The following is a 22,375-nucleotide window of genomic DNA, read 5'->3' as shown; positions in this document are numbered from 1 at the left end:
TCTCTCTCTCTCTCTCTCTCTCTCTCTCTCTCATTCTTTCTCTCTCATTCTTTCTCTCTCATTCTTTCTCTCTCATTTGCCATAAGGCCTTGTCTCATTTTTCTGCTCTTAATTCTTTAAAAAACACACTTGTGGTGTCGTGCTGTCCATGGTGCTGAAAGCAGTCGTCTGCAGATGGCTTGCTAATACGCTGAAGCTTGATGGCCCTGTCATCGCTCAACAGGTGCCTTTTACTGCTACAGCTACACAGAAATAAGGGAAGTTGATTTCAGTTGTAACTCTGTCATTTAAAACGGGTGTTGTGATTGCATGCACTCTGAGTTTTCCTCTGAAATGGCATGCTCCTGACACAGAAGCAATTAATTTGCCAACATGGAATTATGCAATTCAAAGGGCAGTGGGCATTGCAAAATTACTGCTTTTTAACACACATTATTTTACAGATTTTTGGGTTTGTGATACTGCTCTTAATTTCAGGATGTATCAATCAGCAAAAAATCTTGGGATGATTACCATAGAATCAAGCAGTAAAAATTTATACATATTAATATCTGATCAATATTAATGCTTAATAATAAAGTATTAATAATAATTAATACTTTATTATTTCAAACAGAAAAATCTATGCTGGACAGGCAGTAAGCGTTCAGAAGCTCCTAGCATTTAAGTCAAAAGCAGTCCATCCAAACCATTGAATGGACATCCGAGAGGAAAATGAAAACCATGGTGATGATGATGCTGATGATTGAGTTGGTGAAAACAACAATAAGAAGTAGAAGCAGAATATTATATAACAGACCAATTTAGCAACTGCACTATGTCTGTCTGCATATCCCTCACACACTCTGTCAAACAGCCTCCAGGATATCCAGGTCTCACATTGGAGGATGAAGTCACATGTAGAGACACACCACAAGCTTGAGGGGCAGTCGTTCCTTGCTTAAGGGCACTTTAGCAGTAACAAAGGTCAAGAGTGGGGCATCTGCACCCCCCTCCTTTTATATTTCTTTTGCACTGGCTGAATATTATCATGTTGAAGAGATGTATTGAAATTGCAGCTGAATGAAGAGGATAAGGCACAACTCATTTGTTGGTGACGTTTATTGAGCATTTCTGTCTTTAGCTGTCTTCACAATTTAACTCCAGATAGTGTTAGAAGAATCACAGGACACAGCAGGAGGCTGTCTGCTTCAGATGTGTTCTCACTACTGGAAATAAAATGTTTAGGGTTGGGATGCACTTGCAGGAAGAAGGATATAAGATGGCTATTACTTGGCTCTGATTTCACTGGACTATTGTCTTCATCGATCTCATATTGGCACAATAAACTTGAAACAGATTTGTACTAGCGAGCTGACATGTCAAAGACTGCTTGATTACTAATACGACTGCTCTGTACATGTGCATTCTCATGCATACGTTGGATAATGTTTAGAGAAGTCGATATCTACAGTGCACATGTGATAATAGCTTTTATTAGATAACAATATTGGAGATGTGGCAAAGAAGGGGTAGAAAAATGGTTCCTTCAATGCAGTAAAGTAGTACGTTTAATAAGTGTTTAAAATATTTTGTATATTATTGTTTACTTATCTATTTATTTTGTCAGCCTTTAATCTATCTGCTTGTAATAATGCTAATCTAATGAAAACACTTTTTTGATGCCACATCTTTAGGGTATCATTCATAAACTCATATGGGTTTTTTCATGTGTTATGATTTCTTCGTGTTACAAATTTTAAACAACTTTAAAACAATTGTAAACAGCATACATAAACTAACAATGCGCTCTTAACCTAGACGATGCAATATTTGATTCATCTGCCATTTTCGGGTGCTGTAGCTGGGTTGAGCAGGCGACACATATGTCTTAAGGCCACTTCAGAGGCTCGTGGGTTCATATGTGCGCCGAGGCTATTTATTGCATGTCTCCCCACTGCTCTCTCCCAAGATTCTTGTCCTGCATCGACAAAGGCTAACAAATTGTCATTTTTTCAGTATCGATTAAATAAAACTAGCAAATGCTGAAACGTGTGGAAGTGCAAGTAAAAAAGGGATAACAAAATAAACGAACAGACTTAGTAATATCAGCTTGGCAGCAATATTAATCGAAAGCTTTCGGACTCTTGCCCCAGTGAGCAACTAGAGACTAGCTGGTCGTGTCAGATGTAGTAAGGCTTCAGCAATGAAACCCCTGAATCTGAATATTGCATTCACATACATAATATATGTTTTATTTTCAATTTCAAAACCACACTGTCTTGCTCCTATTCAAGGCTTTAGATGCAGGCAGGAACTATGTTACTGCAGAGGTTATGAAATGCTACTGGCCTCTCATTCATTTTTATTAGCAATAATAGGCGCTGACAGAAGAGTTGTGAGTGTGTGTGTGCGTGTGCGTGTGATAGATACAAGACACATACGAAAAAGGGAATTGATATTTATTTTTAAAATCTTTATTTGCCTTCAACACAAAATATTTCTGGTATATTGCAAATAACTACTTTAGAATAGAATATGAGCAGCACAGTGATGCACTGTTAAGCACACAACAATAGAGTTCTGGATTTGAATCCAGGAGCTAGCTGCGGCCTATGTGGAGTCCCTGTGCTCTCACTTTGCTAGCCTGAGTATCCAGGTACTATGACTCACAGTCAGTTGGTCAGTCAATTCTTAACTGACCGTAGGTGCAGCTGTGAGTGTCTTTCTCTCTTTGCAGCAGTAGACAGATGACAGGTACAGGTACACCTGAATTGGATAAGAGGTTAATTGATTTATTGAGATTGATTCTTTAGAATAGGTGATGTACTAATTTCTATACTGTAAAATATAGCTGTGACTAACCAAGAGAAAATCAGACACGTAAACATCAGCTCTTAATTTTATGAATGGCCAACTGGCCTCCATCACCCTTCCTCTATGAGATGCTGCTCAGCACTGACGTCAGTGAGTCTGCTTGCGCATAAAGGCTAATATAATCAGAACACACACACACACACACACACACACACACACACACACACACACACACACACACACACACACACACACACATCTGATCTCTGATTTGAGAAAGTGACTGCTTATTTAGGAGCAGATTTGCGTAAAAATAGGCTTTTTCTACTTTTCTTTTCACAGGCTTCACTTGCAATTTTGAGATCGTTCCTAAAAATGAGTGTACGGAATCACACTAAAGCTAAAAGCTGCCACTTAAGCATATGTTTCTAAGCTGGAGAAAAACACTTTGCTAAAAGGTAGCTGATGAATATAAATGGCTGCATGATGCAGTTTTGTAATCTGTATAAAAAAGTCTGCACACACTGATGTATTTGCCACTTTCAGACGCAGCACCCATTTCTTCCACTCAAGGTTTGCCTTTCAAAAAACAATTGGCTCCCATTATTTAAAAAATCAATAAAATAGTGAACCAAGGCATTCTGTTCCACTGACAAATGCAGTCAATGATTTTGGAACTTTACAAAGTAGCTTCAATCTGTGGAATTGGTTGTGTAGGAATGATTGGATGCCTCTGGGGCTCTGTCCTATTTCTACCCCGAACAGTCCTATTTCCCCTCATTTTCCCTTCATTTCAGTGTTGCCCAGGGTATATTGGAAAACAGCAACAAGAAACAGTTAACTAACCTAATATTTGCATCTTTACATCAAAGAGACAATAGTAGCGCAATACAGGAATGTAAAAAAGATCTCTGAAAATAGCTCCATATTATAAAACGATATTAATACAATGCTGTCAGAAACGTATTCCTCAATATGATGTATTTCATAAATAAATGTTCACCCCAAAAACAAATGAAAGATCATTAGTTAAATGCTTATAAATGTATTAATTTGACTCAGTTTGTCTCGCTTTTTTACAATATCAAGTCAGTCACTCCTCAAAAATTGCATTGGTCTGTTCAAAACTGTCACCACTGACCATTAAGAAAGGTCAAAGAAAACAAAGCACAGAACATCATTCAGTCTTGTTTAACTTTGAATCTGGCATTTATTCGTGTGTTAACTTTAAAATGCAAGGTTGTTTTCCACTAATTCGGTCAATTCAATTTATCCATTTGCTTTCTTTGGGAAAGTACCCTAAGGCTTTCCTTTGAAAGAAGTCAGAGAAACACTGCCAGAGAGAGAAGGGGATGAAATACACCTGGGAGTGTGGAGTGGTCGAACGGGTGAAAGTGGAATCGAAATATAAAAGACTGTCAACTGGCAGAGGACTGTTTCGACATGGTGAGCAGTGCACACAACAGGCGCTACATTCATTTAGTGCTGAGCGGTATGAGATGACAAACAATTCTCTGCACTGTCGGAGCTGAAACGGGAATATATCAGAAAGGAAATGTGGAGATTAGAGAGGGTTGTGTTAAAGGCATGGTTTATGATAGATGTATTGTCAGTGATATAGAATTCTGACTGAGGAACTACAGAGTGACAATCCTGGACACAGTTGGGAGAGGGATTAGCAAATTGGACATATAGTGACAATACTGTGAGGAAAAAGCATCATTTGGCTGCCACAGGCAATATTTCCTTTCCCATTGCTTCAGAGTGTTACCAGCGTTTCATGGTTTTGGAGTTATTTGTCAAAGAATTACTCAGCAGGGCACGCCTGAAGTCTGCCACGGAATCAACAAGCCAGTTTTAGGGCCAGGTCTTCAGTTGAAGTTTTAACATTAAGGGAGTCACAACTGGGGTAAGTCCCTGAGTGTGTCAGATGGCCCTGTTGTTTCTTTAGGGCTTTAGGCCACATTGACAGAGATGTCATTGATATGGCTGGTTAAGCACAGAGCCAGAGGGAATGACAGCACTGTTTTTGTTTATCTTGCAGTGTAGAAGCAGATCCATTTTGCTTTAGGCTCCAGGCCCCGACTGTGCTACATTAGGGGAAGATAGATGAGGATGTAGCATTGCAAACTGTGAGTGGAGCAGACCAGCTGACAGGTCAGTCATGCAGAGCAATTGGTCTGTACCTTTTTGGACTAGTGCCAGGAGATTCCACACTGTAAACTTTTGATAGATAGGCATTATATGTCTTAAGTTGACTGAGAAATGGAACATTTCCTCCCTGTGTTTACTGGTTTCTTAGAAATCTAGAATATGCCTCAACAGGTTTAAGGTTAATGGTTAAAATTTGCAGCGATTATAGTCCAGGTAGTCATTAAAAGAGTAATCCTGTGAGACAGCCAAAAAATTGATTCCAATACTCTAAAGGAATAGAAATTCCAGTAACGTGGATACTATATACATAACCTGGAAACCTCGAGACATTTAACCACTCATTGGTTTATACAGTACATTAGTTGTGGGTTTTTTTTTTTGGCTTGTTTAAGAAAATCTTTGCCCAATCTACACTTGGACACAGATTTCTTGTGTTTTCCTGAATCTTAATTAAGGTTCAGCAGCATCTTCTACGAGCATGCTGTTTATTTACACTGTGAGCTGAGCCCATTTCAAGTTCCAAGGCCACACGGTCTGTCTTAATTCTGTCTTGTGCTCCATAATCATAACATTTTTATGAATGAATTAACATATTAAAAATCACAAGATTAGAATCAAAAGATAAGAAAATCGTGAATAAGAGTTTTTCTGTAGTAACAGATGAGAAAAGGTAGGTGGCTCTTTTCTTAGTGATCTTAAACCAGATCTTGATGCGTGAGTCGTACTTATATTAACACATAATACAACATGCTAAAAAACAAACACCAAAAAAATTGTTTTGATCTAAATGTAGTTTATCAGTTATTACCATAAAGTCAAGCTAAATGTTTACTGTGGTTTTTTCCAAGTAAACAAGACAGCAAAAATAAAGATAGCCTTTGGATAGTCCTGTTGTCTACACTTCAAATATAGGCGATCAGAATGTATATAGCTCTACATTTAGAGCTATATACATTTTATATGTGCTTCTACATATGAAATAGCTTATAAAACATATCATAACAGCATGAACAAATAAAGATATGTACTTAAGTGGCTCTTGTGCACTGTGTGTGCACCATTACTTTACAATATGTTATTTACCCCTTGATGAATGATGACGCCTTTTCCCCAGGTAGTCTCATCCTGTGTTTAAGCAAAGAGACATTTTTCATGTGTCTTCATCTGCCCGAAATAAACAGTGGGTCGGCAATTGTATTATTATGAACTGAAAATTTAATTAGTAGATATCAATCCAACAAACATCGTTGGATCATGATCTCTACCGGGCCCCAAAACCATGTAATTTCAACCAGTTGACCGATGGATTCACACACAGGACCTTCTCTCTGTGATGCAACATTGCTGGACATTGAACCACCAAGTTTAAATCTCTTTAAATTAACCATATTTATCTGCTCTTCTTAAACCTTTAGTCAGTTTATTTTACAATATAAACCAGAGGAGCATGAATTGAGTGTTACCTAGTTATTTTAACGCATGTGCAGTTTTCTTTGTCTTTGCTCATGAACTGACCATATTGATATGCTGTGTCTATTGCACTGGTGATCATTTAGTTTTGTTTGACATTAAATAAAACAAATGATGTATGATATTAGCATATTCCTGCTCGATGAAACTCCAGAAAATCAAAGTTCATGTATACAGTAAAAAACAGCCTTTGGTCGTACAGGGATAGGTACAGTGTGACTGATGAGCCAGACAACATAATCAACCTGGCAGGTGGCAATTTCTCTTTTATGTCAGATTCATTAGGCTTGTCAGACAGGGACACTGTGGCCGGGGAGCCAAGACACTAAATCAGCCACACTGCCACCAAGATCAGCCACGCAGAGGAAAATGAATTTAGGACTTCCACTTCCACGTTAAAACCTTCAGTTACTGCTGATATTTATTGATCTGCTGACTGGGTCATTGTGCTTTTAGCACAATAGCTTTGCTCCCAGGTACATGACCTATAGGAACTCATGAAAAATAGAGCTGGTTTATATAGACCAGAATATATTTAATAATAATGTATGCCTAAATGGAATTAGCTGTGATTAAATAAGAGGGTATTTGCTATTAGTCATAGTGATTGATAGTAATACATTATTGTGTTCAAGACTCGATGGGGCTCTAAGCACTGATGTGTAACACTCCACAGAGGCTAGCCTCATAACTCTTAATACTGAGAGGCACTAATATGGAGATACGCACATACACACATGAATTATGCATAATAATATTTTCTCTTTTACATAAGTTGTCTGTGTGTCCGTTTGTTAAGCTAAAATGAAATATAATTTAGCATTTTTATATACTGCTATTTGCTAATTGTGCTAAAACAAAAGCAATTGCAAAGTGACAGACTTGCTCACTTGTATTTTACATTAATTTCTCTTTCAAAAAAACATCCAAATCATCAGTGACACTGACATCGAGTGTGTGATAAAACGGAAAACAAACTCACACAAAAATTGTAATTTCCCTGACTCAGGTGCTCTACCAAGAACTGCTTCCTGTTCTGTCTGCAGGATGTGAGAATGGGGCCAGGGCAGCATGCCAGGTCTAATTTTTGTGGAGGCCAGGGCCATGCATTGCAGACTGGTTTCCATGTCAGTGTTGAGTGAATTAGAAGTGCTCTCAACTTTATTAAACCACAGCAGCTCTTACTGTAAAGGCAATGAGAGCTCAATCAGGTTATTCATCCAGTTAATTCAGACACAGGCAGGGGCGGACACAGAAACAAGCTTAGTCATGGCTGATTAGACACAAGTATAGATGTTCTGACAGCTCTCTTATCTGGAGAGGAAACACACTAATGTTAAGATGCTAGAGGTGGCTGTGGTGATTATGATGACAGGGATTTAACTATTGATCTTTATACATCTGCGCAAATGGGTGTTTGTTTAAGCGTGTAAAATTATGGAAGAAGAACAAAGAAGTGTCTAGTTCAAAAATCCATTAGAGTGTGAAACAGTTCCTCCCATGCTGGGAGACGAAAGCGATGCTTTTAGCTCTTTGTGTTGTGCACATTCCACATTTCTTGATACGTACGTGTTAATTTCCAAGATTTCTTCCCCTGCAGTTCAGTGACAGAAATAATTAGATCAACTGATGAAAAGATATTTAAATAATAGGCAAAAATCTAAAATGTATTGCCTGCAACCACACTCTATTAAATAATTTAGTAGCCAGTGTCACCACTGGCATTTTAGCTTCTGCACTGTACTCCGAAGAACAGCAGTGTCTGTCTCTGTTAGAGGTGCTCAGATTTTCTTTTGGATGCTGTGATGATGCACTCATTACTAATGAGGGAGGTTTTGGTTTTCATTATATAGGGTGATCCAGAAATTTGCCTCCTGGTTACAGACTCTCATTGATCCATTCATCATGCCACCTGCTAGAAAGCAAAGTGTATTTCTTTACCATAAAAAGGTCACACAGAGAACATCAACAGGACACTTTATCACATAAACCTTTAACCCAGGAACAACTATTAGCAAGATGAAGTCATTTTTCCAGAGCAGATGGAACACCTGCTGCCACGGGGCTTTGTGCGGCTCTGTTTTGTTGATCTAGAGTACAACTGTTCAAATAGCTCGCACTCAATGCAGGACAGGTGGTGGTCATCATCAATGAAAACTGGCCTAGAATATTTAAGTGAGCAGATGTTCTGAAAAGCAGAGCACTTGTATGATCTGATTAAAGATATAGACTGATGAAAGGTTGTATGTTTATGTGTGGCACTTACTCTAGTACACACAAAATGGAGCGTATTTCTTCCTAATCTGCCATTTTTATCACATTTTTGAAACTGGCTGAATGTGATTGAATTCATGTATAGGTATCATTGTTTCAAATTTAAGGTATTAAGGTCTGGCTGGCTTGTCTGGACACTCATATTCCATACAGGCACGCACACACACTCATGAACCCGCACATACACACACATTGATTGACAAAGCAGAGCCAGGTGATCAAAGCTTAGTGCACTAACGAAACCAGATTTGCTGTTTTTCAGTCTGCTCATCGTCCTCATTCTTTTCTCCTAATGTGTTCATCTTCTTCTGTCTTCTGTACACACACACACACGCACACGCACGCACACACACACACACACACACACAAGTATTGAGCAGTATTACGCTCAATTTAAATTTTCTTATTTCTTATTGATTGCTTCTATGAGATGACGGAAATAAAATCTTGTTTCCACAAATATCAGGTTGTTTGTCCAGTGATTGTAACACATAGCTCACTTGTGCGTCACATTTTGTGACTGCGTCATTCATTTAAGTACATTTTCATTTAAAACATAAATGGCACTAGAATCAATGAGTTTTTATTGCAGTAATCTACAATAATTGAATACGATGTCATCATTTTATGTCTGAAGAGCAATAAAAACTTTTGTTAGAATGTGTGTGCAAATACAGAATAGAAGCAGAATTTCATCTACATGCCCAGGAGTAAGAACTCTACTGATCAGATGCTCTTAAACGTAAATTATTATACATGGTTATGACTGGAAATTTCTGAATTTTAATTTCAGAAGGGTTCTGCACGTCATTTATAACTGCAGGGCTTCATACCGGAACCATCAAGGAAAATCCCTTTTGTCAGAATTTAAGAGGTACCGCCCCACCCAGAGCTAACCACCATGCTCAAAGTGAATCACCTTTTAAGCTTTCTATACTGCTGCACATGTAATACACCCACTAAGTGCAGTGACAATAGCAGCCCCACTCTATCTGGTTAAACAGCTGAGTAATTGCAGTCATCATTTGAGTGGCTTATGTTATAGTTGAGGGCGCGCAGTGTGGGTCTGCTGAATGTAAGTGTGTTTGTTCAGTAACTTGAATTTGTTGTTTAAAGTAGATGAATGGTGAGTGTTAGTTCATTGCTGTTAAGAGAGACAGAGGTGGACTCGGCTACAATTGATGGCTTTAATAGCTCTCTTTTCAACAGCATCTCTAATCTGTTACTCACTCGACTCAGCTAATGCTTTGTTTAAACGTGGCAGGAAAACCTGCATTACAGCAGCACTAGGAATTTACATAGTTGCATTTGAATTATTCCGATAAATTCTACTTATACTGAAAGGAAAAAAAACATTCAGCCCCTATGATTGCCATGGCTTTGCATGTAATGTTTTTTAGCTTGTTTTGAAGTAATGCATCATATAATATGGCATTTATTTATGTGAAAACACAGGCTAATAAATTAAAAATAATTATGTAAAAAGACCCCAGTATTATTTTCACATGAGAGTAAAATGTCAGATTTCTGTCTGTATATAAACGTGTTAAAGATTTCATTCTGAATTTTAATGGAGTGATCGTTAAGTGTGGCGAAGATGTTGTAGTTGAAGTACATTGCCTCTGATTCTACAGTTATTTATCAGCAAACACAACAGAAGAGGTTTTGCCAAGGTTTAATATTGCTATCTCTCCCCCTTACAAACAAAATAAAATGTCATTAGGGCTGTCACTAATGAGCTTTGCTACTATAGCGACATGGCTTTGGGGAGAGGATTTCTAATTAGCTGTTTCCTCATTCAGGTACACCTCATTTGTGGACAAACTTGTAATACATTTCCCCTTTTGAACTAATATGTCTTGGCATGCATACTCCAAAATAAGCATTGTGTCAGATGAATAATAGTAGGCAATGGGCTGTGAAATGCTGTAAAAATAAATTATCCCTCTTGTGTCTTTCAGATTACTTTCTCTCTCACTATGTGGGGAAAAACTGACGTGGCATTCTACTGAGCCTGAAAACAGAGGCGTGGACAGCAAGACAAAATCAGATTTTCTTCATTTATTTGGATTAGGAATAATTCCTCTTCCAAAGTGCTCTGCACATCTTCTTGAAGAACTCATTCACAGAACTTAAGGAAAAACACTGGTCAAACAGTATCTTCCGCTACTCCCCATTGGCTTTCAATATGAGTGGTCTGGTAGGGAAGCTGGATCCTCGCAGGATACAGTGGGGGTCGACATGGAACACCTTTGCATCCCGTGTCCTCAGGACCAAGCCTGTGGAGTCCATGTTAGATTCAGCCATATCGGGTACAAGCTCACATGGAACCAGACTGGCCCGGGTTTTGTCTACGGTGGACCTAGTGTCGCTGGGTGTGGGCAGCTGCGTCGGGACGGGGATGTATGTGGTCTCTGGACTGGTCGCCAAGGAGATGGCTGGCCCTGGGGTCATTGTGTCCTTTATTATTGCTGCTGTTGCCTCCATTCTGTCAGGTGAGACTAGAGCTATGCACGCTCATTTATGCAAGGCTTCTCTAATCACATAAACACCAAGGGGACAATAGCCGCAGTATAAAGGTTACTGTCCTTCTTATTACCATTAAACCGGTAAGATATATTTGAAAAGCCTTTTAATACCTATGTAATTATTACAAGGGCAATGACATTATAGGGGCACAGCTATAATAGGTTCAAGAGATAGTAAAATATACTTTAATGCTCATATCAATAGTTTCAATTCAGCCTTTGACTCTAGTGATAATGCAGTCAAATTACTGATATGTGTCTGAATTTATGTGTGTCTATATTGTACTCCTCTTCCTGTCTCCCCCACAGGAGTATGCTACGCAGAGTTTGGTGTCCGTGTGCCTAAGACCACAGGTTCAGCCTACACATACAGCTATGTGACAGTGGGGGAGTGTGTGGCTTTTTTCATCGGTTGGAACTTAATTCTGGAATATCTGATTGGCACAGCAGCGGGGGCGTCAGCTCTCAGCAGCATGGCGGACTCACTGGCCAATCACACCATCAGCAACTTTATGATTTCACACATTGGAACACTCAACGGCTTAGGTAAGTAGCACAAAGATGCAGTGCTATGACAGCTTTGATACATTTTCTCTCTGGTTCTAATTTTCTCAGGATTGAAATTCATTCAAGTATTGTGTAAAGTACTGCAGGTTTGCTGTGAATGCTTTTTTTTCAGTGTTATATTTACAATATTTCAGGGAACTGAAGCCAAAGTGCTTCTTAGAAATCACCTGTGAGATAATTTTCTTGAAGGCACATTTTTAAAGGCATTAAGAAGCAGGGTAATTCATTTAGAATCGACATCTTATCAGCAATCAGCTACAGTTAGTTGTTTTGGTTCAGCTGTCAAACATGTTTGCTTTGATGGTAAAAACATGCATTGACCCAAGTGACTTTTGGAGAGATGTTATCTTTTTTCCCCCTCCCCACTCTCCTCAGAAGGTCAGACAGAGCTCTGTTCCTTTTGCTGTAGTTGTAGTTCAGACAAATACTTCCTCTTTGAGGTCTTGAACAGACTTTGACATTTAGACTTTGAGAAGTACATTTAATAAATCCAGCCTTTGCTCTTATTCTGTATTTGCACACTAACACGACTTGCTCCTAAGAGTCATGATTTACTTTATCAGTGTGGAATAGAAGCGCAGCGCCATTTCTATCATACAAAGGATCTCCCATTGCCTTGATAATCACAACACATCTTTCAAATTTTAATAAAAACACCAAGATAAAAATGCTTACATTATCTCAGAAACCATTCAAACCATACTAATTTATTTTTCCCAGGAACATCCAAAGAATATTATGCAGCTTATCTTGGAAGTCATACTGTCACGGAAAGTAAAAGCAGGCACATCATCTTGAATTCTATATAACACAGTTTTCCATAATCTTACCATGATGAGGATGCCTGCTTATCTTGTGCAATGCTCTAGCTGATGTGTGTGCCAGCTATGTTTCTATCTGGCTGACACTGCCTCATCAGTTGCTTCCTGTTAGCCTTTGAAAAAGTGATGGTAGTGATCACATGACAAGTGTCACGGCCAGCCGTTCCAAATGATCACGGAAAGCTGATGTTTCCTTTTCCTGTTGGAGAGAAATGATTGTTTCTCCACACCCAAGGGGAAAAAATGTGAAATCTAACTCAAATATATCTCATTCATTTCCAAATACACACAGGCTGAGTTCTTGTGGAACATGTGCATCTAAAAATTTGTTGCCGTAATGGTCAACTGGGTGGGGTGTATCTAATTTAGGAATGCAGTACTTCACTATGACGACTTATCTTACAAAAATAGTTGAGTTGATGTTCCAAATCTAAAGGTGTTTCCAACTTTCTGTTGCCAAGAAATTAAACAGAGTTGGAAAGTTCAATTTTTTATTAAACCATGGCTTTGGGTGTTTTATTGGACCATTGGGGAATGTCCTGTGAATTACACATGAATTCACTGGAATACCCTTGGATAATTATCTACACATACTCCAACATACTCTATGAGAGCGGCTGAAACTCTTGGAAACAACAAATTAGTCTGGGATTATTTATTCTGATTAATAGCTGTGGTCAAATGTTTACATAGAGTGATCATGGACATGATTTCATATCGTGGAAAGTTTGAGCATTTAATGATTACTTTGAACAGTTTCTGTCTATGTGGGTTCTCAGTAATCTCTTAGATGAGAGGTGAAACATCATTTAAAAAACAAAAACAAATGCAAGTCACCTTCCTTTTAGCTCTTTAGACTTTGAACTGTTCTTTCTCTTGGTAAGAATAATTGTACGTCAAACATCTTTCGTGACAGATTCCATGATCATCACTTCAAATAATTGTACATAAGTAAAGTTATTCAGATGGGCCACCACTTTGTCAAAGTCTGAAAAAAAGGTCCAAACTGTCACCCTCAGATGAGAGAAAATTGGTTAAGACATGTGGAGCAAGCCAGGAACCACTGAGGCCTTAACCACTTAAGCCTGCCATGAACTGGAAACTGCTGGAATACCAGGGTAACAGTTACATCGCCATGGACTGAAATGGTGATGACCTTGAAAAGACCCTTTTCCAAAGTTGACACCTTTAGGCTCAACTTAAATTTTCAGCTGCCCACATGGATAAGCTAAATTTCTTATAGAGAAAGGTTTGATGGTCAGGCGAGACAAAGATTGAACTATTTGGCCACAATGACAAGAGTTATGTTTGGAGGAGTAAAGATGAGGCTTTCAAACCTATGAACATGCTCTGCATCTCTGCCAGTATTGTATTGGTACAATGCACTAAATGGATGGAATGATACAGAAGGAAGAAGCTTCTTTATGCTTCCCCTCAAAATCCATCAACTTCACCTCAGATCAATAGCTAGATGACACAAATGGGTGTTCCAACAGATAGATCAAAACTGGTTTTGGAATGGATAAAGCAGGCTAATGTTAAGCTTCTGGAATGACCTTCCCAAAGCCCCAGTCTCAGCCCTTCTGAAAATGTGTGTGCTATGCTTAAAAGCCGGGCCGGTGCCAGGAAACCAATTCTGCCAAGAAGAGTAGTTAAATATCCAGCCAGAATTATGCCAGAGGCTTGTCGATTGATACTAAAAGTGTCGGGTTGAGGTGAAGAGTGGTACATTTGAAGTTGTATGTTTGACCCTGTGTGGATTACAGAAAATCCAAAATGAATTCAAAATGTTGAACCCGGTTCTTGATTTTAGATGTATGTTGTACAATTATTCGACCCTGGAAAAAGAAAAATTCAGAGAAATTATTAAAAGACCAAATTTGCATTGACATTTATCCCATTAATAATTGTACTTTATGTGTACTTCTGATAAAAAACTATATTTAGTTAAACTGATTTGACAGCGCTTTGGAACTAGCACCAATAATGTGAGGATTTTCTACTTTTCTTTTTAATTTGGGGTTAATCAGACAAAATAAGAAAACGAAAAACATTTCTCTGAGAAACCTGCTTAACTGTGAGAGGACTTGTTCTTGTTCTGACAATTTAGTATTTTCTTGAAAAAATAACAAAGTACTTACTCAAACAGTTTTATGCCAAACACACAGGAAAATGGATATATTCATCTTCAGCACCACAGGGTGACAGCACTTTTATGTCTTTCTGTGTATTCAAGCATGCGTGTTTCCTCTCCAGGTAAAGGAGAACAGTCCTACCCAGACCTACTGGCACTGCTGATAGCACTGCTGGTGACAGTGATAGTGGCTTTGGGAGTGAAGAACTCTGTTGGTTTCAACAACGCATTGAACGTCATCAACCTTATAGTGTGGGTGTTCATGATGATCGCTGGCCTGTTCTTTGTAAATGGGGAGAACTGGGACGAGGGGAGATTTCTGCCTTTCGGCTGGTCAGGGGTATGCATCCGAATGTATATATAAACACACACAATAAATAACAAACAAACAAACAGAAACCCCCCTACCATCAGCAGGGTATCTGTGCTGTTTGGTTGTTTTCTTTAGGACATCCATCAGCTCTGTTTCCTCTGTGTTGCAGGTGATGCAGGGTGCAGCCACCTGCTTCTATGCCTTTATTGGATTTGACATCATTGCTACAACAGGAGAAGAGGCCAAGAGTCCCAACACCTCCATCCCCTATGCTATCACCGCCTCACTCATCACCTGCCTCACTGCCTATGTCTCTGTGAGTTAGCTTTATAACATATTGCATAAACAAACATGACCACTCTATTCTTTATATATCTATTGTTAAGTAATTGACAAATCTATTGTTATTCACACTAATAGTTTTGTGTATAACAAAGTAGAGCGTCATTCATGTTATGGTGGTTTCTGTTGATATATTTTGTAAAATGACTTAATTTAATTATAAACCTAAAGAATATTGATCACTTATCATGTGCTGAAATTCAGCTTTAGCTTCAGCTGCCTGCTCTCCCACAAATGTTGACAAGTTTCCAATACACGGAATGAATAAATATGAAGATGCTGTGGGTGTGTATCTAATCTCTGATCTCCACCTTTACAGCCCGTACAGCTTTCCTGATTACATAATGTGTACTGGATGGTTGTTGCTATGGGTGCTGTGGAACAGCAGCCTATCAGATATAAGACGTTTTTCAGCATTTTGTGTGGCAAAGATTGCATCAACTTCAAAAACTCGAGTGCTTCTTTTTGAAATCCTTGTCTCTCTCTTTCACAGTCACATCTATTCCTCCACATCATCGCTCTCCTATGCACCAGCCTCTCTCTAATCTCCACCTTTCTTTGATCTCACTCACTGTAGGCTGCTTGGAATAACTTTTCTGCTGCTGTGAGGATCCCGTGGTTGCTGCTGTTCAATCTTCAGAAATCAGCTTAAACACATTACCTGTCACATCTTTGTGTGTGTGTGTGTGTGTGTGTGTGTGTGTGTGTGTGTGTGTGTGTGTGACATTGATTTTTGCAGTACATTTAAATCAAAGAGTTTGCAAGGCAAACTTATGCTTGTTTGTCAGTTTCTGAGCTTTTCATTCACTGTTAGTGATGACATATCTATCCTTGTACGTCCTTGCAATACTGTGGTCTTCAGTTTAGGTTGGGGCAATGAGCAGCAGGGGAGAGAATTGTGCTGATTATTTTTTCTGGGAAGTCCTTTGCTCTGGAGATGGGTAATATGAATTTGCCAACTAAACTTAGCCGACTGTGAGCTGAAGGGGACACTGAAAAATACATTTTGGGATTGGATTTGTGCTCTAAGCAAATATGTTGTTGTAGATTTGTTTTAGATTATTTTACCCCTTTATGACTGGTTCACACACAGTGTTAGCCAGCCTTTTCATACAGTAAATAATGGATGTTAACTTCCTTTCTGTAAGGGGTTAGTGCTTTTTATTATTATTACTCCCCTTCTGTAATCCGTTGATGCAAATCTATCTGATTAGCAGCACAGCATTTGTGACAGATGGCTCTGCATGATATCACACATCAGACACAGGGACACACATATTGAGTGAGGCACGAGTAATGACCACTTTGCATGTGATGGAGCATGCTCTGTGCTGAGCATATTAGCTAAGCAAAACTAAGCTCTAAGGATGTAGCTCAACTCTTTTTAGTATCTAGGGTCTAAATGTTGATGTGACTATAGGCTCTACAGAGTTACTCTGAGAAGAGCCTCCACAAGAAGTCGAATTAGTCTCTTTTCTGCAGCATCATCCCGCAGCATTAATACACTATAATTCTGGCAGCAAAAATCGAATATTTCTGCTTGTTAACACTGGTATTAAAGTTTCTCTGTACTTTAATAGATTCATGATGAGATTTTGATTTTATGGTGAGAACTGCAGTAAAGATTTCTTAGTAATAATCAACACTATGTTTGTTTTTTTTATTCCAGGTTTCTGTGATTCTGACACTGATGGTACCATACAATGAAATTGATGAGGATGCACCACTGATGGAGATGTTTGCCATGCATGGTTGTATGTTCGCAAAGTACATAGTGGCGGTAGGCTCTATAGCTGGACTGACTGTATCCCTCTTGGGTTCGCTGTTCCCCATGCCCAGGGTCATCTATGCCATGGCAGGAGATGGCCTGCTCTTTAAGTTAGTTCACACTGTATTTGCATTTTTATTTATATGTCATTCTTAATGATGTTTGCATATGAGTCTCATTTCATCTCTTTTTTATAGGTTCCTGGCCCATGTGTCTTCCTACACAGAGACCCCTGTTGTAGCCTGTGTGGTTTCAGGCTTTCTGGCTTCCTTGCTGTCCCTCCTGGTCAGCCTTAGAGACCTCATAGAGATGATGTCCATAGGAACGCTTTTGGCCTATACCCTGGTGAGTGTTGGATAATAATAATGGAAACATGTACATCATGAAGCTTACTCTCAATATTATTTAGATCAATTTTCTTTAAAGAAGTTTTTCCTTCCACATTGAGGGGCATCTGATTGTCTTTACCTTACAATATAAAGTGCCTTGAGGCAACTGTTGCTATTTGGTGCTATATAAATAAAATTGAATTGAACTGAATTGAACTGAATGCATTTAATATATCTGGATAAAGCCCTTGAGATGTATTTAAGGATGTCTAAACAAACATACTAGCAACAACTGCTAAGCAGAACAATACAAAGCCACAATCTCACTGTATTACACTGCCTTACAGAGATCAATTCACAGTATTTTGTAACCAGGGGGCATCCATAATCCAGCAACAATTGTTTTATAAGAACTAAGTGAAGATGCGTTGTTCAGCTTTCATCTCAAGTCTAAGAAATTTATAGCCTGAAAACAGAAAGATTGGTGTTTCTTCTCCTAAGTAGCTATACATTCAGATTTGACAAAAAAGCACTGCTCTTTAAAGGAGCTATGAAATACTGCACACAATAACAGATACCTTGCTCGGAAAAATAATCTCTCTAGTGCATGATTTCCTATGATAACAGGATAGCTGTATGTGTTCATAGACAACAAATCTTAACAGAGTCACCAGTATGTACAAGACATGTGGGCATGTGTTTATCAGGCTCTAAAGATTACCTTCTACCCATGGCTGCACAACACTAGTTAGATGGTAAGCAGTTAACTAAGATAATAATGAGTCACTGATTTATGAACCAGTCAGTTTTTGTAAAAACTAATTATTGAGCTGTTTGTTTTGAAATAAAACATCCACACAATTCCTGTGGAATGGGAATGTCACTACTAAAAATGGTTTTGTGATGGAGCTCCTGTTTATAAATGACATGTGTTTTGCAGGTGAGTCTCTGTGTGCTTCTCTTACGCTACCAACCTGAGGGAGACATCCATGGTTTCGTGAACTTTCTCTCTGAGGAGCAGAATAAAAAGAGGAAGGAAGGCGTTCTGGCTGAGTGTGAGAAAGACGCCTGCTCACCAACCAGCGAGGCCGATGAGTATGGTGGTCCGCCCACTAACACCTGCGGAGCCAAAAACCTGCCTTCACTGGGTGACAATGAGATGCTGATTGGCAAACCAGATAAAAATGCATACACGGCCAATCACCCTAACTATGGTACAGTGGATATGACTACTGGTATTGAAGCAGAAGAATCAGAAGGTGGCCTGTCCCGGCGGTTAAAGAAGCTGATTGGACCACGCTACTACACCTTGAGGATCCGACTGGGCCTACCGGGAAAAATGGATAGACCGACTCCAGCAACGGGGAAAACTGTCACTGTGTGTGTTCTGCTGCTCTTCATCTTCATTTTTGCTTTCTGCTCCTTCATAATTTTTGGTGAGAACAAGTTAACAAACTCACACTCACATTTGTATGATTCAGGCACAGATTGGTCAACAAATAATAAAAGCGTTGAACTGAATTGAATGAATTATTTCTTCCTTTCAGGAGCTAGCACTATTGGGGAGGGTCGTTGGTGGGCCTTGCTGCTATTGATCGTGTTCATCATTATCATTGCCCTACTAGTCATCATCATCCTGCAACAACCAGAGAATCCTAAGCGACTTCCCTACATGGCACCCTGTGTGCCCTTCGTACCTGCTTCAGCCATGCTGGTTAATATCTACCTCATGCTCAAACTGTCTGCAATCACCTGGATACGATTTTCAATCTGGTGCCTCGTGGGTAAGTAAATTATGTCTTATTTGTTTGCTTTTAAATTAACTTTAAAACATTCGGAAAGAGAAAAGATAATGCTTTTATTTAGTCAGTTCCACACCTGTCAGTCATGTAGAAGGACATGCAGGAACTTAATGAGACTTTTGTTTTAGTTTTGTCGTGTTTAATCACTATGCAGGTTGGTTGCTAAATTATTTCCATGTTGTATGCATGAAAATAATTCAATATAATTATAGAATGTAATGTATATATGTTTGGCAATGGTTTATATGAAAACTGGCTGCTTCCATCTCAATATAGCAGTGAAACAAAAAAGCCAACCAAAATATTGCACTGTAAGCAATGACTCATGACAGTTGATACTTAGTGTAACGACTGAGTAATTAAAAATAACTATTTTTTAATTGAAATTTTGTGACCAATAAAGAACAGACTGTGTGTGACTTCTTGTTTGTTTTATTGTGGAAGACCTGGGGCATCTAACTTTCCTTTTCCTTCCTGCCTCAGTTGTATCTATCTGAGCACCTATTTTTGACTTGCCTCTATAGCTGCAAGAGTGAAAGGGAAGGTTTACAAGAAGGTAGTGAGACCTGCTTTGATATGTGGTTTGTAAACAGTGGCACTGACAAAACTTCAGGAGCCTAAGATAAAGTGACAGGGATGAAGATGCTAAGATTTTCTTTGGGAGTGACCAGGATGGACAAGATTAACAATGAGGACATCAGAGGGACAGCTCATGTCGCAATAGCAAGGCTGAAATAGCTTGGGCATGTACACAGTACATGGTGGGTATACTGGACAAAGGATTTTGAAGATGAAGCTACCAGGCAAGAGGAAAGGAGAAAGACCAAAGACAAGATTCATGGATGTAGTGAAGGAGGACATGCTTGTTGTTACAGAAAATGATTCTAGGGACAAGGTGAGATGGAGGCAAATGATCTGCTGTGGCAACCCCCAAAGGGAACAGCTGAAAGGAAAAGGAGAGTCCAACAGAGCTTTTAGGTTGATGGAGATTTTCCTTTTTTTTCTGTATTTTTATTTAAGCAACTAAAATCATGCGCTAAGGTCTAATAAACATGATCGACTGGATTATGTATGTGTGAAAAATATTAACATGTTCTGTTCTTGTAGGTGTGCTCATATACTTTGGCTATGGCATGTGGAATAGTACTCTGGAAATCACAGCCAGAGAGAATGAGGTGCATGCTTCCACCTACCAGCGCTACGATCAAGGTGTTGACGAAGGCTTCTGCGGCTTCGAAGATGATTTCTACCCACCTACCACTGACGCCTGGGGTGCGCCAGACGGGGCATCAGGGCTAACCTCGCCCCCTGTGGCAAAACCTGAAAATGATGGGATGCCATCGAAAAGTGGAGGCAGAACCATTGCCAATCATGGCCTCGCGGAGGAGGATCCAATGGATTTCTAAGGGACTGACTCTGCGTTACCCTGAATGTACTGCCTTGTCTGCTGCCTGGGGGATGGGTGGGGAAGAATATGTGAGTGCACGAATGACTCTGTGTGTGTGTGTGTGTGTGTGTGTGTGTGTGTGTGTGTGTGTGTGTGTGTGTGTGTGTGTGTTCATGCCAGCATGTGTGTTTTTTTGTGTGTCCAACTCTTGGGCTAGATTGTTTGTTGGCAGTGGAACTGCTTTTCTATCACTTTATTCCACCGTGCCTGGCTCCCCCGCTTCCATAGAAATTTAGATGTCAAGGTCGTGATTGTCTTGACTCATTTGCTTGTTATTACTTACTGGAATCCACATGCCACACAAAGAAAGGCCAGACAGAAAAAGTGCAGATGTAGCAAGAGATAAAATACAATGTGGCTCTTTGAACTCTGAACCAAATGAGAGTGTCTGTTAAGCAATTTTTTTAACTGTTTATTTCTCGGAATTACGAGATACAACAGAGGAGAAGGCAACGAGATGGGGCAGATGAATCAGCATGTTCCATCCTGTTTTAACAGACAGGCAGGAAGGTTAGATGACAGCACGGCAAGCCCAAATGACTTCCTGTGGACAGCTCTGGTTTTCTCCGTTCATTCGGAATTTTCAACAGAAAGCAAAAGTGCTGTGCATACCCTCAAAATAATAATAAAAAACCGTTAACCCTCAGTGTTATTTCATGCTTTAAATGTTTCCCTGACGCCGAACATCTAGCCCAAGTGATTCTGAGTTGAATGTGGGAAAGGGTGTTGATGTTTTCTGTCACAAATAGTACTTGGACTTTGCTTGCAATAGTGCCTTCATCTACTGTATGTGTACGTGAGTTTCTGATTATGTCGGTTTTCTACTTTAATTTTGCCTGCGTGTGTATTTGAGGGTGTACTGCATGTACACTCAAAATCCACCTTTACATGGGTTATTATATTTGTGTTCGTATAAAGTGTGTTCTTCAGATTGTTTTACTCTGTATGTATAGATATATTTTCCCACTCTTCCCCAGCATGAAGCTCAGCGTGAATTCACTTGCAACAAATCAACTCATCAGTATATTGGAAAATAGTAGAGAGTAGTCGATATAAAAGCAAAAGAGAATGAGCTGAATCCTAACTGGTAACCACTATGGTTACTCTGAAGAAAGTCATGTTTTCTCCTGATTTTTTTTGCATGATAAGTTTACGATTTTATTTAAAATTCATTCAGAATGTTTTTTGACTTATGATCATCTGTTCTTTTTGCTTTCTTTTTTACCAAATGAAATGAAATCTAATCCTTCCTCTTCCTCCTTTCCTTTTCTTTCTTCAATTCCTCCTCCTTCTTCTTCTTCTTTGCATTTTATAAGGTTCCACAATTCCTTTCTTCTTCCAAACCAACTCTACCTTCCTCTCGCTGCCACCTCACCCTCGGCTTGATATCCATCGGGCCATGTCATCCACTTTAAGCCACAAGTGATAGAGCCAGGATTGGTTTTCAGTCAGGATTTGTAACAGCAATCTGTTCATGGCCTGTCGATCTATTAGCTCCTGTTTCGCTTAAGGGTGTCCGCTATCGCTTTTCTGATTTGTCACTGGAGCGTTTACTACACTCCCTGTGGTCCTGCTCCCACTTAGGCTCAAGCTGGTATGAGTGAACCTCACTATTTGGCCCTACTTTGTT

The 22,375-nt window shown here is 39.3% G+C and overlaps 1 protein-coding gene across 1 annotated transcript in view; it reads left to right on the top strand.

Moving 5' to 3' along the window:
- The window catches only part of slc7a14a (solute carrier family 7 member 14a), a 21,790-nt gene extending 953 nt beyond the window's left edge, over nucleotides 1-20,837 (top strand). The window contains exons 2-10 of the mRNA XM_005736593.1: nucleotides 10,656-11,189; nucleotides 11,532-11,768; nucleotides 14,867-15,084; nucleotides 15,227-15,373; nucleotides 17,069-17,277; nucleotides 17,365-17,512; nucleotides 18,437-18,932; nucleotides 19,044-19,280; nucleotides 20,406-20,837. Of these exons, the coding sequence (XP_005736650.1) occupies nucleotides 10,883-11,189; nucleotides 11,532-11,768; nucleotides 14,867-15,084; nucleotides 15,227-15,373; nucleotides 17,069-17,277; nucleotides 17,365-17,512; nucleotides 18,437-18,932; nucleotides 19,044-19,280; nucleotides 20,406-20,704 (2,298 nt within the window). The 5' untranslated portion in view covers nucleotides 10,656-10,882 and the 3' untranslated portion in view covers nucleotides 20,705-20,837. The remainder of the gene's footprint in view (nucleotides 1-10,655; nucleotides 11,190-11,531; nucleotides 11,769-14,866; nucleotides 15,085-15,226; nucleotides 15,374-17,068; nucleotides 17,278-17,364; nucleotides 17,513-18,436; nucleotides 18,933-19,043; nucleotides 19,281-20,405) is intronic.
- Nucleotides 20,838-22,375: the final 1,538 nt, after the last annotated feature.

Source organism: Pundamilia nyererei, unplaced genomic scaffold, assembly GCF_000239375.1.
Source record: "Pundamilia nyererei isolate P.nyererei 1_Seehausen unplaced genomic scaffold, PunNye1.0 scaffold00070, whole genome shotgun sequence".
In the NCBI taxonomy this organism is placed as follows: Eukaryota; Metazoa; Chordata; class Actinopteri; order Cichliformes; family Cichlidae; genus Pundamilia; species Pundamilia nyererei.
The sequence above is the reverse complement of the archived record's forward strand: the minus strand, read 5'-3'. Positions and strand labels throughout refer to the sequence as shown.